Source organism: Marmota monax, unplaced genomic scaffold, assembly GCF_021218885.2.
Source record: "Marmota monax isolate L192 unplaced genomic scaffold, Marmota_monax_Labrador192_F-V1.1 WCK01_AAM20220418_F8-fsc00035, whole genome shotgun sequence".
NCBI lineage: Eukaryota > Metazoa > Chordata > Mammalia > Rodentia > Sciuridae > Marmota > Marmota monax.
The window spans coordinates 1,165,093-1,184,061 of NW_026691961.1; the positions used below are offsets into that span (position 1 = coordinate 1,165,093).

An 18,969-nucleotide genomic window follows, 5' to 3' on the forward strand; every position below is an offset into this window, starting at 1 on the left:
AAGATAACAAGAGGCACAGTTCTCTCTCGTGAATATCCAGGAGTCAAATACTAAGCAATGTTGTTCTTCAGCATGGAAATCACCAATAATAATACACTATTTATTCCCTCTACCCACAAATAATGCACAGAGTTCTCTGGAACTTTAAAAATTATTGAAAGTTAAAAAGTGAATATATATGTTATTTAGAATACCTTTGTCAGAAACATTGAAATAAATTATAAAATTGATTTTTCCTGTATAGGTCTCACTTTATTCAGGTCCTCATAAACTAGCAAGCCCTTTAAAACCTTTACAAGCACTCAGACACCCAGGGGGATAGACTGGCAGAAAAGCAGAGTCTTGGTATTTGTACCTCTGTTTCCCTAGCTATTATGTAAATACACTCCTTCCTCTGGGAATCCATTTCCCAGTCACTCATCTGCAAAATTCAGTGGCAATCTCTAAACTTGAAATCTACATCCCTTGAATATTCAGATTCCTGACACAAGGTTAAACTAAATGGAGTCTCGATCATTGGCCTGTCTGAATACCTTTCCAACTACTCAACTGAAGCTTTGTAATAACTTTCCCTGCCAATCACTCCTTTGCCCAGCACTACATGTACACTTTAAGGACATCAGCAATTTGGAAAGAAAGTGAAGGTGAATGAAAACCTGTTTTGTGCCACAGATTCATGTATTCTAACAATTTCCACAGTCTGTTTCACTAGTCTCTAATCCATTCCTGCATCGCAGAGATGAAAACAGGCAAAATACAAGCTATTAAGACTTCCTCTAAATTTTGTATTAATATGCCTTTATAGAGAGCTTTTAATATTCTGTGTCCTTCATTCCTGTTTTGTGCTCATCAAACTAATCATAAACCCTAAGATTTTGGTCTCTTTTTTAAAATGCTTATTCCTACCCAACACAGTGTTGTTACTCTGGGTAAATACTTTTATAGCCCTTTCCTTCACTAGTTAAATTTTGATCCTCTACCACTGTGTTCACTTAAAAATTCTAGTCTTGTCCTCTTTAGTTGGGTTCCTATAGTCAATCTTCAATCTATTATTTAAAAAATCACCTTAAAAATGATAACCAGAAAATGTACTGAGCTCAGAATTAAGAAACTGGAGTTTAAATCTCATTGTTGTCATTGTTTGTACCCAGAAAACTCCCTTTAATATATTTAAGTTTCAGATACATCCTCAAAACTATCATTTGGCTGGCATGTAGAACACATGCTGAAAGACTAGAAGGTTTCTAAAATTCCTTAAAATTCTGAAATTTCTAAACTTTTGATCTGTCAAAAGAAAAAAAATATTCAATTGACAAAATAAAACAGAAACACAAAGAGAACAAAAGAGAAAATACAAATAGAAATTAAATAAAAGGTTATAGTCATAAAAAAGGAAAAAAAGTATAAAAGTAAAAGTCTTCATAAAATTGTTAGGGGTAGTAATTGAAGAGAAACTAACTGGAAAATCAGGAAGTAGAGAAATTAGAATGTCCTCTAAGGATTAATATAAGTAATACAACATTGTCTAAATAATGTTATTCATAACTTTCAGTAAAATAATTTCTCTACAGCACTTGCCTGATCTTCTTGTTTATTAGAAACCATGAGGCCATAGCTCTGTGAGATTTTCCATAAAAGCTTTTGATATATTAAGAAAAAATCCTGATTACTAGTGGAACTGTCAATATCAGGACAAAATCTTGGACTACAACCTGGCTTATCAGGTAAAATATAAATCAGAATTAACACACAACTGCCTTTGACTTTCTAAATTGATGATACACAATTTGAAAGTTAAAATGTGAATATATTTGTTATTTAGAATACATTTGTCAGACACATTGAAATAAATTGTAAAATTTATTTTTCCTGTATATGTCCCACTTGGTATCAACCTGTACAGTGGAACAACACAATGGAGTTGTCAGCCAGGTAAGACTACAGTCTAAACACAGGCCTGAAACTTATTAATTACACAAATATGGGACAAATAGTCAACCTCTATGAATGACAGCTCTTTATTAGTAATTAACAGATTATAATAGCACAGATACTTTCAAAGTGCTTATAAGATAACTTTAGGAAACAAGTGTTAAATGAATGTGGTATCTGTCCCACACTAGAATACTCAACAAATCCTTCTACCTTCACTCTCCACTTAGTTAATAGACATTTTTTATTTAAAATCTATAAATTCATACCTTCTTAATGAGTCATCTTTAGGACTTTCTTTCACTATTAAATAAAACAGTAAAATATATAATTAATCAAAAACAGAAATATAAAATATAAAATTTTATGACTCTGATGTTTTGTTATAAAATGTTCCTCCAGACCCATACTCGGAGAAATTTTTAGAATTAATATTAATTGTATTTATGACAGGTAAGTAATGAATGCATTAACAACTCCTAAGTTTCCCACTTTGTACTTATCAAATGCAAGGAAGAAACAACAGGAATTATAAAAGTTTGATACTTAAAAGTAAATCATTGGTCCCATAATCATAATCCTTATTAAAAGTTGCAAAAATGAAAGAAAACCTTATCATTGTCAAATAAAGTAGCATAAATATATAAGTGTCAAACAAGGGGAGACATGATGGTGAATTAGCAGGAAGTGGATTTTCTCACAGCTCCACCATATGGGACTCAGAGAGTGAGAAAACTGCTTCTCTGTGAGGTGGGAGATAAAAGCATGCCACTGATACTCAATATTGGACAGATACCTTGAAAACTGGGGAATTTGGGGTATATCAGACAAAGATGAGAAACAGAGCTGGAGCTTAGGATCTGATGTGATTGGGGGAAATCAGTACATTAGGACAAAAAAAGACTGAAAAGTGATGCAGACAAGGGGCTAGGGTTGTGGCTCAGTGGTAGAGTGTTTGCCTAGCATGCATGAGGCACTGGTTTCAATCCATGTAAAATAAAATAAAGATACTGTGTCTACCTAAAACTAATTATATATATGAAAAGTGCAGCAGACAGTCTTGGAATGCAGAATGTGGGACCACAGGGTCAAGCTATTCTACTCATTAAACTGTGGCATGAAAGTCACCACCAGTCTGCCTGGAATGTACAGAGAGTTGAAGCTGGAGACATATTTAAACATCTGCACTGCAATGGCACCAACTCAGACTGGGAATTTAGATCCATGTGTTGGGGCTCAGTCCGATATATAAATCTGCAGACACCATCCACAAGACATAAACTGAGCCTAGCAAATCAGGAGAATTTCTGGCATGGACAGTATTTCTCCTGGGGGTAATACTAGTCAGATAGGCCAAAGAGAGTCTGTCCTCCTCTCCTCCCTTGACACAGCTGTGCCCAAGACCAGTGGCAGTTGCTTCAAAATCTCAATGAGCAGGAGTGATGGACCTTGGTGCCTGAGGGCAGACCTAAGGAGGTAAGAAAGAACAGTACCCTGAAAAAACAGAACTGGTAAAGGACTGGCTTCCCTGTCCCATGAATGTAGCCCTGGGGAGAAGAGTAGAGTAAAGTCCTGGGTGTGCATTGATTTATTTATGCCCAGTAACTCCCCATGAAATGAAACACCTGGGGCAAAGACAGGACCTCACTGCCTCCCCTGAGAACATATTGTAGAACCTAGCATGACATATACCCTGGGGGTGGAGCTGAAAGCACCTTTCACAGCTCCCCATACCATCCCATGGAGAATGGAAACTGAGAGATGGAAAGACACTTTGGAAGAGACAGCAAGCACATACTCTCAGTAACAATCCTGTTTTTTTTTTCTTTTTAGTTTTTGTATGTGTACTGATGGATACATGAAGGACATTCATACACTTGTACATATTTGTTTATGCTTTCTCATTTGTACTATTCTGAAACATAGTTATTTTTCCTTACTCTGTTGTTAAGGGTTAAAGTTTTCAATTAGCCTATTTTGGATTGAGTTTGTGTTCTGTTTCAAACCTTTTATTTCTTTTTGTTTCTATTTCTTTTCTCTTACAAACAGTCAAATTCCATTATTCTCACTTTACTCTTTATTTCTTTTACTTGTTTTTCCTTCTTTCTCATAAACAATACATCGTATATCACTTTGCTTCTGCCCTACTCACATCTTGAAACCGCTAATCCTTTTCTATCACCATTGCTTTTTTCTTCATAATGAACTCTATTTTTAATTTCTCCCAGAACTCTTGGTTTATAAAACTCCACACACCACCACTAATGCTAAAGCAACAATTAATACAATTGAAGCTATAGAAAACACCTATTCTTTTATTTTATGAAAGATATAACTCATGATTACTTACTGTCATTACTGATATAAATTGATACAGTTCTGTTTATTGTGCCAACTAACTTTGTGTGAAAATAAAAATTAAGTATGCAATTTAGTTCTATATTTTTTATGGACAGTTGGTTGCAATTATTTGGCTCCCCCCCCCCCAATCTGTGAGCCACAAGATATCTACAGGATCACTAGAAATACACAGAATAGTAGTTCTGTTGCTAGAGATCCATTTTGATACATGAATAGACACACAAACAATATGAACAAGCAAGGGAACAAAGCATCCCAAACAAACCAGAATGACTCAAAATCAGATTCCACAAAAACCACAGTGAAGAAAATATCAGAGAAGGAATTTTGAAAGTTTATATTTCAACTGATCTATGAGATAAAAGATAATGTAAAAAGTAAAATCACAGAGAAGACACAAGAAGTAAAATATCAATAAGGAAATAGAAGTTCTAAAGAAAAATCAATCAGAAATTTTCAAAATTCAGAAATCAATAAACCAAATTAAAAATGCAATGCAAAGCATCACCAATACACTAGATGACTTAAAGGACAAATATTCAGGTAATAAAGAAGTAGTGCATAATCTTGAAAATAAAGTTCATCATGGAGAAAAGATGTTACCAAACCATGAAGAGAATTTTTAAAAATATGTATGGGATAATAAGAAAAGGCCAAATTTAAGATTCACTGTGATAGATGAAGGTATTGAATTTCAAAACAAAAAATGAACAATCTTTTCAATGAAATAACTGAAAATTTCCAAAATCTTAAGAATGAAATGAAAAATCAAACACAGGAGGTATATACAACTCCAAATATATAGAATTACAACACTCCTAGCCACAATAGTATGAAAATGCCTAACACACAGAATAAGTATAGAATTTTACTTATAATAGAATTTTAAAACCTGATAGTGAAAAATGATTGGTCATATTCAGAGGCAAACCGATCCAGATCTCAGCTGATTTTTCAAAGACCCTAAAAGCTAGGAGATCTTGAAATAATATATACTAAGCTCTGAAAGAAAACGGATTCTGCATAGAATACTAAATTATATCAGATTTTAATATGAGATAATAACATCCATAATAAACAAAAGTTAAAAAAATCACAACTAGAAAGCTGGCATTATAAAACACACTCAATAAATATTTTATTAAGAAAAAATAAAATATACAAATAAAAACATACAGAAACTAAAATTAAAAGAATAGTTAATCAAAGTAGAATCTATTTCAACTTGATAACTAGAAATGAACCAAAATAACAGGAAACATAAATCATCTCTCAATAATAACACTGAATGTTAATGGACTCAACTCATCAACACACATACACTGGCAGATTGATTTGGAAAAAAAAGAACCCAACAATAGCCTGTCTCCGAGAGACTCACCTCTTAGACAAATATATACACAGACTAACTGTGAAAGGATGGGAAAAACATATAATTCACATGGATCTTATACACAAGGTGTATCTATTTTCATATCTGATATAATGGACTTTGAGCAAAAGTTCATCAGAACAGATAAAAAATTCCATTTTCAAAGTGCTTAGTAGAGCAATACAACAGAAAGAAATAATAGTGGTAAATATATATGCTCCAAACTATGAAGCATCTAAGTAATCAAAGAGCTCCTTCTCAATATAGAGAATCAAACAGATCACAACACAATAATATTGGAAAATTTAAGATGTGTCTCTCATCACTAGAAAGATCATACCAACAAAAGTTAAATATAGAACTAAAATTACAATAAATAATTTAGACTTAACAGAAATGCACAGAATATTTTACTCATCAATGACTGAATACATTATCTTCTTAGCTGCACAGGGAACATTTTCCAAAATAGACCATATTTTAGTACATAAAGCAACATTTCACAAATACCAAAAATAGAGCTAATACCTTGAACTCTGTCAGATCATAATGGAATAAAACTAGAAATCAACAAGATGAAAATTAAAAAAAAAAAACTAACACTAGGAGACTAAATTCACTATTGAATAATGAACAGATAGATGAAAAAATCAGAGTTTAAATAAAAAAATTAAATGTAAATGAGAATAGTGATACAATATATAAAAACCTTTGGGACACTATGAAGGCAGTTCTAAGAGAAATGTTTATAGCATTGAGCCCATACATTAAAAGAATAGAAAGTTACTGAGTAAAATAATCTAACATTATATCTTAAGGACCTAGAGAAAAACACTAAAATCAGAAAAATAAAGGAAAAAATAAAAATCAAATATGAAATTGATAAAATCAAGATGTAAAAACTGAAAAAGAAATGAATCAAAAATTTTTTAAATGAATAAAATTGATAAATATTAACCAAGCTATCAGAGAAAAACGAAAAGTACCAAAACCTATGGTGAAAATGGAAATATCAGCACAGATACTACTGAAACAGAGCATAAATAGAAGCTATTTTTCAAAATCTATACTCCAATAAGCTAGAAAATCTAAAAGACATCAGTAAATTCCAGGAGACATGAGCTCCCCAAATTTAACCAGAAGTATATAGAAAATTTAAAGAGATCAATTTCAAATAATGAGAATAAAAAAGTCATCAAGACTCTACCAACAAAGAAAAGCCTAGGACCAGATGGATGCTCAGCCAATTTCTACCAAACCTTTAAAGAAGAACCAATACCAATCCTCCTCAAATTATTTCATAAAATTGAAAAAGAGGGAATTCTTCAAATTCATTAAATGAAGCCTATCTCACACTGATACTAAGTCCAGACAAAGATACATCAAGAAAAGAAAAATTCAGACTAATATCCTTGATGAACATAGATGCAAAAATCCTCAATAAAATACTGCTAAATCTCATACAAAAATAGATTTTAAAAAATAGTGCACATAACCAAGTGGGTTTCATCCCAGGAATGCAACACTGATTCAACAAATGGAAATCAATAAATGTAATTCATCACACAAATAGATACAGAGATGAGAACACTTGATTATCAAAATAGATGCAGCATCTATTTTTTACATAATACCCCATCTATTCATGCTTTAAACACTAGAAAAAATAGGAATGAAGGAATCATACCTCAACATTGTAAAAGCTATACATGACACACCCAAGGACAACATAATTATGAAGGGAGAACAACTACAGAATTTCTTCTAAAAACTGCAATGAGACAGGGATGCCCACTTTCACTACTTCTATTAGTACACAATGCAACTCTTAGCAAATACAAAATGTAGAGATAATACTCTGCAATCTATCAGATCATAAATGAATAAAACACCAGAAGACCAAATTCACGACTGAATGATAAATAGAGAGCTGAACAAATCAGGTCCTTTAATCTCTTGCCAGAGCAATTTGGCAAAGGAATGTAATTAAAGGGATATGAATAGGAAAGGAAGGGCTAAAACGAGCACTGTTTGAAGAAAACGTGATTCTATATTAAGAAGATCCCCTCAAAAAAATACTCACTAGAAAGCTTCTAGAACACAAATGAATTCATCAAATTTCAGGATACAAAAGTAACATTCATAAATCAACTGTTTCTATACTCCAATAAAAGATGAGCTAAACAAGAAATTAGGAAAATTATCCTATTCAAAATAGCATAAAAAAACACTTGGGAAACAATCTAACAAAAAAGGTAAAAGACCTCTACAATGAAAATTACAGAACACTCAAGAAATAAATTGAGGAAGGTCCTAGGAATGGAAAGACTTCCCATGTTCTTGGATAGGCAGAATTAATATTGTCAAAATTACCATACTACCAAAAGTGCTATAAAATTTCAATGCAACTCCCTTCCAGAGCCCAAAGAAATGCTCTCCCTTTCAGATCCCACAGAAACAGAAAAAGCAATAATGAAATTTACTTAGATAAACAAGAGACCCAGAATACCCCAAACAATACCTAGCAAGAAAAATGAAGCAGGAGGTATCACAATATCAGACTTCAAATTACACTACAGAGCTATAAAGACAAAACCAGTATGGTATTGGCAACAAAACAGGTAAGACCACCAATGAAACAGAAGACAGAGACAAACCCACATAAATACAATTACCTCATACTAGACAAAAGCACAAATATCATATACTGGTGCAAAGATAGCCTCTTCTACAAATGGTGCTGAGAAAATTTGAAATCCATATGTAGTAGAATTAAATTGAACCCTAATCCTCCCACCATGCACAAAAACTCAACTCAAAGTGGATCAATTACTTAGGTATTAGACCAGAATCCCTGCACCGGATAGAAGAATACATAGGCCCAAAACTCCAACATATCAGCTCAGGAACTGACTTATTAATAAAATCTCTAAAGCAAAAGAAGTTGTTGGTGGGCCTGACCTTGGATCTACATGGAGGAATGCTCATCTTTCTCATTGTGCAGCAGGGATGTCCTAACATACAACACTATGTTTTGGGACAGAGTGTTGTCAGAACACTGGCAAGCACCATTTACCTGCTCCTTTGACAACAAATTACTCCCCAGTTGGTACAAGGCAGTTGCTAGACTCTTGGTGGCAAGACTCCCATAATATTATATGTTGTGTATCCCCTCTGGCCTATCATGACTGCTATATGTAAATTGGAACATAGCCACTATGAAAGCTAGTTTTGCTGCATAATATAGCAGAAGCAATTATCTGCAACTGTCTTTGGAGGGGTTTCTGTATGCCCTCAAGCTCCCAAGAGTAGATGCTGAAAGGGCAGGCCCCTCAACGCAAAGTAAAATCAATTTTCAATAAATGGTGCTCCATCAAACTAAGAAGCTTCTTCACAGCAAAGACAAAAACCCAGAACATGAAAAGTGAGCCAACACAATAGGAAAAAATACCTTTGCCACCTGCACCTCAGAAAATGCATTAACTTCCAGGATAGATAAAATAATAATAATAATAATAATAATAATAATAACAACAACAACAACAACAACAAAAACAGCTTAAAACTAATAATAACCCCATCACCCACCTCCACCCATTTAATAAATGAGCAAAGAAATTCAACAGGCACTTCACAGAAGAAATACAGATGGTCAACAAATGTATGAAAAAAAAAATCTACAGAAATTAGAGAAAAGCAGTAAACAGATCAGGGACAGAAAGCTTACAAAGACATTCCAGTGTAGGAGACAGCAAATATGCTCATCTCTTACTTCCAGCTACTTTTTCTATCTTATGTGTGGTACAAACAAAACTTTACTTCCCCTAGGGACAAAAGTGTTGAAAGATGACAACCTTCAGAGTTTATACACTCTTATCCATACCACATGGTCATAGGGAAATACAGAAAGAAGCACCAGGGAAGTAGCAGCAAGTTGTTATGTAGATATAGCTGATATGATAAAATATTTAAATAGGCTATGAACTCACTCATGCTTTCAGAATGAGCCAAACATTGTCTCTCCATATAGAAGAAATTCTTTCCCACTTCATTAAAACTATAAAACAAAACAAAACAATACAACAACAACAAAAGAATAAGACATTTACTCTGAGAGAATCTACTGGTAGGGCAGAGGAAAGAGCTAAGTGGTAATGTATTGCATAGACTGAAGGAGCTCTGGCTTCAATCCCAACAGTGAAATAAATAATGATGATGATGCTGACAATGATGGTGATGATGATGATGATGATGTGGAGGAGGAGGAGTACAAAGGACTTGTACTGTTAAAATTATATAGAATGAGTTTATATTCACCACTCAAAAGAAGAGGAGTATTTCAATTCATGCATGCTATTCACATTCTAGTCTTATTTCACATGGCAAGGTAGATGTAAAAGACCATTTGATGACAATTTTATAAACTATGACTTTTTTAAAAAATATTTTTTAGTTGTAGTTGGACACAATTTCTTTATTTTATTTATTTTTATGTGGTGCTGAGGATCGAATCCAGTGTTTATCATGTGCTAAGTGAGCACTATACTACTGAGCCACAACCCCAGCCCAAACTATGATTTATTGAGACTTTTAAATTCCATAAAGAAGAGTTTATCTGGTCCCAGGAGAGCAGGATGGTCCATTTAGTACTGTGTTATACAATATGATGTCAATTTTCTCAATCCTCCTCATAAGTGGAAGATGTTTATAGACTTCACACTTCTAAATTTGTATGGAAGAAAAACAAACAAAGAAATACTTAGACAAAGTGATACTGAAAAAAAACAAGGAGAGAAATGAATTACAGTAGATGGGGTAGAGAGAGAAGATGGGAGGGGAGGGGAGGGGGGATAGTAGAGGATATAAAAGGTAGCAGAATACAACAGTTACTAATATGGCATTATGTAAAAATGTGGATGTGTAACCGATGTGATTCTGCAATCTGTATTTCGGGTAAAAATGGGAGTTCATAACCCACTTGAATCTAATGTATGAAATATGATATGTCAAGAGCTTTGTAATAGTTTGAACAACCAATAAAAAAATAAATAAATAAAATAAAATGCATGCTGTGTTTAACCTTTCAAAAAACAAAAACAAAACAAACAAACAAACAAAAAACACAGTGCACCATGATCAAGTGGGGTTCATCCCAGGGACACAAGGTTGGTTCAACCTATGGAAATCAAAACAGGATTCATTAATAGACTTAAAAAACATAACATAATTATCTCAATAGTTGAAGAAAGAGCATTTTACAGAATACAGCATCCATTCATGTTCAAAATGGTAGAAAAAATAGGGATAATACGAATGTAACTGAACATTTTAAAATCTCTATACCAAAAAACCCAAGAGTAACATGATTCCAAATGGAAAAAAATGAAACATTCTTTCTAAAAACTAGAAAAAGACAAGGGTGCCCTCTTTCACCACTTCTATTCAACATATGAATATTGAAATTCTAACCAGAGCAGTTTGGAAAAAGAGATTAAAGGGATATGAATATGAAAAGAAGAGCTCAAAATATCCCTATTTGCTGACAACAACATTTTATATGTAGAAGACACAAAACTACACCACAAAATTTTTAAAACTCATAACCACACTCAGCATAGTAGCAGGATATAGAATTAACACTCATAAATCAATTATGATCCTGTACACAAATTATGCATCAGCTGATGAATCACAATGGATTCAAAACAATTTAAAAAATAAAATAATCAGGAAACAATCTAAGAAGTGAAAGACCTCTATTATGAAAATTACCAAACACTAAAGAAAGAAATTGAAGAAAACCGTAGAAGATGGAATATTTCAAATGTTCATGGATTGGCAGGATTAATGTTACCAAAATTGACATACTACCAAAATGCTATAGTTTTAATGCAACTTCTATTAAAATGTCAATGATATTTCACAAAGAAATAGAAAAAGCAGACATAAAATTCACTTGGAAAAACAAGAAGCCCAGAATATTCCAAACAATCCTTAGTGAAAAAAAGTGAAGGAGACAGCAGACATCACAAGATCCGATCTCAAATTATACTATAGTGCTACGAAAATGGCATGGGATTGGCACCAAAACAGGCAAAATGTCCAATGGAACAGAAAAGACATGACAAAGACAAAAATCACATTCATACTGTCTTGTTAATCTAGACAAAGTCACCAACAACATACATTAAAAGAAAAGACAGCCTCTTAAAAAATGGTACTGAGAAAACTGGAAATATGCATGTGGCAGAATCAAATTGAACCCCTACCCCTATCCCTGCACAAAACTCAACTCAAACTACATCAAGGAACTAGGCATTAAACCAGACATCCTGTACCCACTAGAAGAAAATATAGGCCCAACTTTCCATCATCTTGTCTTAGGAACTGACTTCCTCAACAAGACTTCTAAATTGCAACAAATAAAATCAAAAATCAATAAATGGGAAGGTAACAAAGTAAAAAGCTTTCTCACAGGAAAGAAAATTATCAAGAAAATGAACAGAGAACCTACAAAATGGGAGAAAATCTTTACCACTTGCACCTCAGAACATTAGTCTTCTGGATATATAAAGAATTCAAAACAAACCAGCACAGGAGGCTGAAAGAGGAGGATCGAGAGTTCAAATCCAGCTTCAGCAATAGTGAGGCACTGAGCAACTCTATGTCTAAATAAAATGCAAAACAGAGCTGGGTATGGGGCTCAGTGTTAGAGAACTAGCCTTGCAGGTGTAAGACCCTGTGTTTGATCTTCAGCACTACATAAAAATAAATAAATAAATAATAAACAAGTAAATAAGTAAATTGTGTCCATCTACAACAAAAATAATAAAAATAAAATAAAATAAAACATAGGGCTGGGGATGTGGCTCAGTGGTTGAATGCCCCTGAGTTGAATCCCCACTACTTGTCCCCATAAAAAAAAATCAAAAAACTTCACACACACACACACACACACCCCAGTATAGTTAATATTCTCTTCTAGTGGTCATAGGATGTCAATAAATGTGCAAAGGATCTGAAACTGGTTGTTTACAGAACAAGAAATACAATTGGTGAGCAAATATATTTTTAAAATGCTCAATATCCAACCAGCAGTGTATGAGGGTACCCTTTTCCCACATCCTCACCAGCATTTGTTGTTGTTTGTCTTCATCATGGCTGCCATTCTTACTGAAGTGAGATAGTATCTTAGGGTAGTTTTAATTTGCCTTTCTCTGATTGCTAGAGATGGTGAGCATTTTTTCATATATTTGTTGATTGATTGTATATCCTCTTCTGAGAAGTGTCTGTTCAGGTCCTTGGCCCATTTGTTGATTGGATTATTTGTGTGTGTGTGTGTGTATGTGTGTGTGTTTAGCTTTTTGAGTTCTTTGTATACCCTAGAGATTAGAGCTCTATCTGATGTTGAGGGGTAAAAATTTGTTCCCAGGATGTAGGCTCCCTATTCACCTCACATATTATTTCTCTTGCTGAGAAAAAAAAAACTTTTTAGTTTGAATTCATACAATTTGTTAATTCTTGGTTTTAACTCTTGTGCTATAGGCATCTTATTAAGGAAGTTGGGGCCTAGCTCCACATGAGGAAGATTAGGGCCTACTTTTTCTTCCATTAGATGCAGAGTCTCTGGTTTAATTCCTAGACCCTTGATCTATTTTGAGTTAACTTTTGTGCATGGTGAGAGATAGGGATTCAATTTCATTTTGTTGCATATGGATTTCCAGTTTTCCCAACACCATTTGTTGAGGATGCTATATTTTCTCCAGTGCATGCTTTCAGTACCTTTGTCTAATATAAGGTAGTTGTAGTTTTGTGGGTTAGTCTCTGTGTCCTCTATCCTGTACCATTGGTCCACCAGCCTGTTTTGGTGCCAGTACCATGCTGTTTTTGTTACTATTACTCTGTAGTATAGTTTAAGATCTGGTATAGTGATACCATCTGTTTCACTCTTCCTGCTTAGAATTTCTTTTGCTATTCTGGGTCTCTTATATTTCCAGATGAATTTCATAATTGCTTTTTCTATTTCTGTGAGGAATGTCATTGGGATTTTGATCAGAATTGAACTGCTGGTGAGATTGTAAATTGGTGCAGCCAATTTGGAAAGCAGTATGGAGATTCCTTGGAAAACTGGGAATGTAACCACCATTTGACCCAGCTATTCCTCTTCTAGGACTATACCCAAAAGACCTAAAAACAGCATACTACAGGGACTCAGCCACATCAATGTTTATAGTAGCACAATTCACAATAACTAGACTGTAGAGCCAACCTAGATGCCCTTCAATGGATGAATGGATAAAAATATGTGGCATATATACACAATGGAATATTACTCAGAACTAAAAAATAATAAGATCATGGCATTTGCAGGGAAAAGGATGGCATTAGAGCAGATTATGCTAAGTGAATTTAGCCAGTCCCCAAAAAACAAATGCCAAACCTCTTCTCTGATATAAGGGGGGTGACTCAAAATGGGGAAGAGAGGAAAAGCATGAGAAGAAGATTACCTATACACAGGGAAGAGGGGTGGGAGGGAAAGGGAGGGAGAAAGGGAATTGCACGGATGGTGGAAGAAGAGCCTCATTGTTATACAAACTACATGTATGAAGATGTGAGAAAAAAAATGAATAGTGCTACCTTAGATTAAGAAGAGAGAAGTGATGGGAGGGGAGAGGAGAGGTTGGAAATATAGGAAGGATAGTAGAATGGAATAGACATTATTATTATTGGTGTGTATATGTGAATGCATGATCAATGTGAATCTACAACCTGTATATTCAGAAAAATGAGATATTGTATCTCATGTGGCTCAAATGTATGATATGTCAAGGTCATTGTAATGTCATGTGTAACTAACTGAAACAAATAAAAATAAAAAACAAATTGTAGTGAAAAATAGTATATGTAAAATGGCATAAATTGACATAAACATACTTTATATTCAGAGGTAAAATTGTGCTTTATATGTGTAATAAGGATTGTAGTGCATTCCACTGTTGTCATGCACTTAAAAAATTATAAGATCAATAAAAAGTAGAAAAAACACAAAAATGCTAAATTTCTCTAGAAATTAGAAAATGCAAATTAAAACTACATTGATATTCCATTCTTGGTTCAGTCAAAATAGGAATTATCAAGAATACAAGTAACAATAAATGCTGGAGAGAATGTGAGAAAAAAGTTACACTCATACTTTGCTAGTGAGACTGCAAATTGGTGCAAGTACTCTGGAAAACAGTATGGAGATTCCTCTGAAAATTTGGAATGGAAACACCATTCAACCAGTTATCACCCCAGTTGAATCTTGATTTTATTTGTTGCAATTTAGAAGTCTTGTTGAGGAAATAAGTTCCTAAGTTGACATGATGGAGAGTTGGGCATATATATATATATATATATATATATATATATATATATATCTCCAAGGGACTTTAAATCAATATACTACAGTGACACAGCCACATCAATGTCTACAGCAGCCCAATTCACAATAGTTAAGCTATAGAAACAACCTAGGTGAGCTTCAACAGATGAAAGGTTAAAGAAAACGGGGTACATATACACAATGGAGTATTTCTTATCCATAAAGAAGAATAAAATTTATGTCACTTGCTGGTAAATGGATGGAACTTGAGACTACTAAGTGAAATAAGCCAATACCAAAAAACCCAAAGGCCAAAAGTTCTCTCTGATCCTAAATAGAATCAGATGTAGCCCATGTATGTAAAAAATACACTCTACTGTCATACATATCTAAAAAAATAAAATAAAACCTGGTGCTGAAAAAAAAATAAAAATAAGAACAGCGATAAAAAGCTTTAACCTAACACACACATTTAGTAATGGAAAGAGATGACTAAAATTCAGTGGTCTGGACACACTAAAGCAAGACTAGAAATAAATGAAGAAACTCTTACAGAATTATGAAATATCACATTCAGACAATATCAACAACAATCAAAATAATTGTAAACAAATTACAAAACCACTAGACAGAATTCATAGACTACTTTTATGAATCACTGGTACACATAATGGAGAAGAGGTACAGGCTACAGGCAATGAAAGCTTTTTCAGTGAATAAAATAAACTATTTCTTATATCTTGTGAAAGTTATGGACATCCAGGTATAAGATTTTAGAATACCAAATGGACATGGCCCGAAAAGAACTTCTCCAAATCATAGTCTATAAAATTACCAAAGGTACACTGAAATCTATAATAAGGGCCAAAGCAATTATAAACACATCAGAAAAATATTAGATTTCTGAGTAGAAATTTTAAGGCCCAGGAAATGGTATATTTCAAACCCCAAATAAAAATGTTAAAAAAGAAACAAAGACAATAATTGTAAAATGGATGGAAAGGATGGTCATCGTGTTAAGGTGAAAAAATCAGAAACAAAACCCCAATTATCACATTCTCTCCCTAACATGTGGAATCTGGGAAGAAAATAAGAATGACTAGAAAATGATGGAGGGAACATTAAGGAAGAGGGAAGGTAACTGGGGATGAAAAAGGGAGTAGAGGGGAAAATGGAAGTAAGGAGAGTGGTCAGGATTCAAGTATTGTATATGTGTGTATATAAATATCACTGTGAAATTCACTAATGTAGGCACTCAATAGGAGCTGATATTAACAGTTGACAGGAACACCTGGTTTTACAACAAGTCCAATCTGCTATCATGTGACCATACACGAAACAGAATGTATAATTTAAAAATATTCTTACTTCTGCAAAGACATAAAATTTCAGGGTCAAAATTAATGTAAAATTTTTTCAGACAATATCATTTAGATGATAAATTTCTTATAGTTAATTATTAAGATATCCTGGATTCTATATGAGCAAGAAAGATATAAAAAATATGAATGGAATTTGAACATTTAAATTTTTCCACTCTTCTTTTTTGATCAAACATTCTTACTCTTATTTACACAGGGCATGAACACCAAGAGTAACTCATTTTTTAAGTCTTACCTGGATTGAAATTTACTGATGTTCTAGATTGTGCTTTCATGTATTGAAGAATTAAATTCCTGTTTCTATATTTGAAAAAAGTAATAAAATTGGTATTTTAACACTCATATGAAAACACTGACCAAATATAATTCAATACTTAATAATGTTTTAGATCTAGTATCAGAACTTTTTCATATGCTCTCCTAATCTGTATGCCCTATAAACATTTTGTTAACTTGAAAATTATTTGTACAATGTTTGTTTTTTTCTGTTTTGTGAGATGGTATTTCATGATGATGGTCAGGCTGATCTTAAATACCTGGGCTCAAGCAATTGTCCTGCCTCAGGCTCTTAAGTAGCTGGGGTAAATGCATGTGTTACTGCACCCATAGCTTGAAGTTAAAGAAGAAAAAAGATGAAATGATCATTAATTGAGAACAGGACAGGTAAATATATTAACTAGTGTAGCTTGAACTCAGAAAATGCCCTGTCTCTGTAAAAAATAGGTTCTTGTTCTTGCACAACTTCTTTCTCTTAGGCTTAAGGCCTTTTAAAAAATAAGGGTTGTATCACTTTAGTTCACCAGGTTGTTATGGAGATTTACTAAGATAATATTGAAACATGTTAAGCAAAATAGTAAAATAATGGCATACTTAACTACTTACAATCTCAGCTAGAACTAATGTGCATTTTTCATAGGTTCTAATATTCAAAAGTTAAAATTATTTTAAAAAATGCTTGAGTCCTAATTTTCATGATCAATTGGGCTCTTCTTTGTGCTTTATAACTCAAAGCAAATCAACAATTAATTTATAACTATTTATAAATATCTCCTTAAATTAGATAATTTAATCATCCCCTTCTGTGAGACTAATCAATAATAACAAAGGCAAGAAATTAACAAATGCCAAAAACTTGGACTACTACTATTTCTTCTCTACCTAGTTGAACAGAATCAGCAGATAAGTGTAGCTACATTTCCATGTTGATCTCCAACTGACTTGGAACACAAAATTTTCTTTAACACAATGGATACTGAGGAGTCATGATGGGGCTTAGTTCTCTTAGATTCAATGAATCTGCTTAATCTATTCCTTTTGAGGCAGACCTTAATAAATGCTGAAAACTTTAGGCAGTGATTCCAACAGCTTGGAAATTTCCATTGCTTGGGAAAACTACTAGAAGTGCCAATCTAAATTGGCACTCACCATGGAAAACAGTGATGTGGAACCCCCTGCAGTCAAAGGAAATCTATTTCAAGGGATGGAGGGATTTGGGGCACAGATCTGTTAGCCAAGATGACAGAAAACTCTGATCTCTTCCAGAGATTACTTGAAGCTTTACTTGAAATTTTCTAATAGATTTGAATGATTTTAATTTTATGACAGAAAAGACAAAGTCCTAAAAGGATAATGCACCAGAAAGGGCAAGGCTAATATGGGGATTCCACATAAGGTTCCTAAAAGGGGGACAGGGTCAGAGTGCTTAGTATTTGTTGGCCAAAGCTAGAGGCCAAGCTGTCAAAGCAGAGTGCTTCTGCTTGGAAACAACTGTTGAATAAAAAAGCATAAGTGCATGAGAACTAAAAAGAGTGTTGAGTCTAAGTGTGGGTTACCATGAAGACTCAGGGGTTGGATCAGTCAGGATATTTTGAAATAAAAGCTCTTCACTACCAGACTGCAGGGCCAGGTCTGGCAGAAACACCACAGCAACAGAACTGACAGAGACAAAGGAACAATTTAAAAATCTATTTATTCCCCTCCATCTGACTACAGAATTATCTTCCTTACACTTCAAGGATATCATTAGGTCCTTGATAAATTAAAGGGGGATGGTAAAATAGCTAACTTCAGCTAAACAGGGAATTTCAAGACCCAAATAGCAAATTATAAAATCATAGGTGTGATACTATCTGTCCCTGTGAGGAGGGGTTATGCTTGAAATGAATTGGATAATGCTGGAAACCCTAAGGATAAGGATAAAGGTTTACAAAGTCCTAAGATATTAGCTAGTGGTATATCTCAGTGGTAGGAAAATTTCCCAGCATGCATGAGAAAAAAAAGAAAGGAGAGGGGAAGAGAGAGGAGAGAACAAACCTTGAAGGTGACTCATGCACACATCACTACTTATTTTTTTAAAAATAACTAATCCATTTTAATTATGTATATATGACAGTAGAGTGAAATTTGATTCATTGGACACAACTGCAACAACTTTCATTTCTGATTTTACAGGATGTACCATTGCATCATGTATGCAGTCATACCTGTACCAAGGTAATAATGTCTATCTCACTCCACCATCTTTCTTGCCTCCATTACCCCTCCATCCTTCTCTTTGC

General features: G+C 33.7%; 1 protein-coding gene across 3 annotated transcripts in view; it reads right to left on the reverse strand.

Annotated features, from left to right (window-relative positions):
• The window catches only part of LOC124083066 (ankyrin repeat domain-containing protein 26-like), a 66,102-nt gene extending 48,377 nt beyond the window's left edge, over positions 1-17,725 (reverse strand). For 2 of the 3 annotated variants that reach the window (XM_046429850.2, XM_046429721.2), the window contains exons 1-2: positions 16,647-17,724; positions 2,202-2,235 (exon numbers count right to left, since the gene is read on the reverse strand). In XM_046429850.2, coding sequence (XP_046285806.1) covers positions 2,202-2,235; positions 16,647-16,686 — 74 coding nt within the window. In that variant the 5' untranslated portion in view covers positions 16,687-17,724. Of the gene's footprint in view, positions 1-2,201; positions 2,236-16,646 lie in introns of all 3 variants that reach the window. The other variant, XM_046429654.2, reaches the window with a different exon arrangement.
• Positions 17,726-18,969: the final 1,244 nt, after the last annotated feature.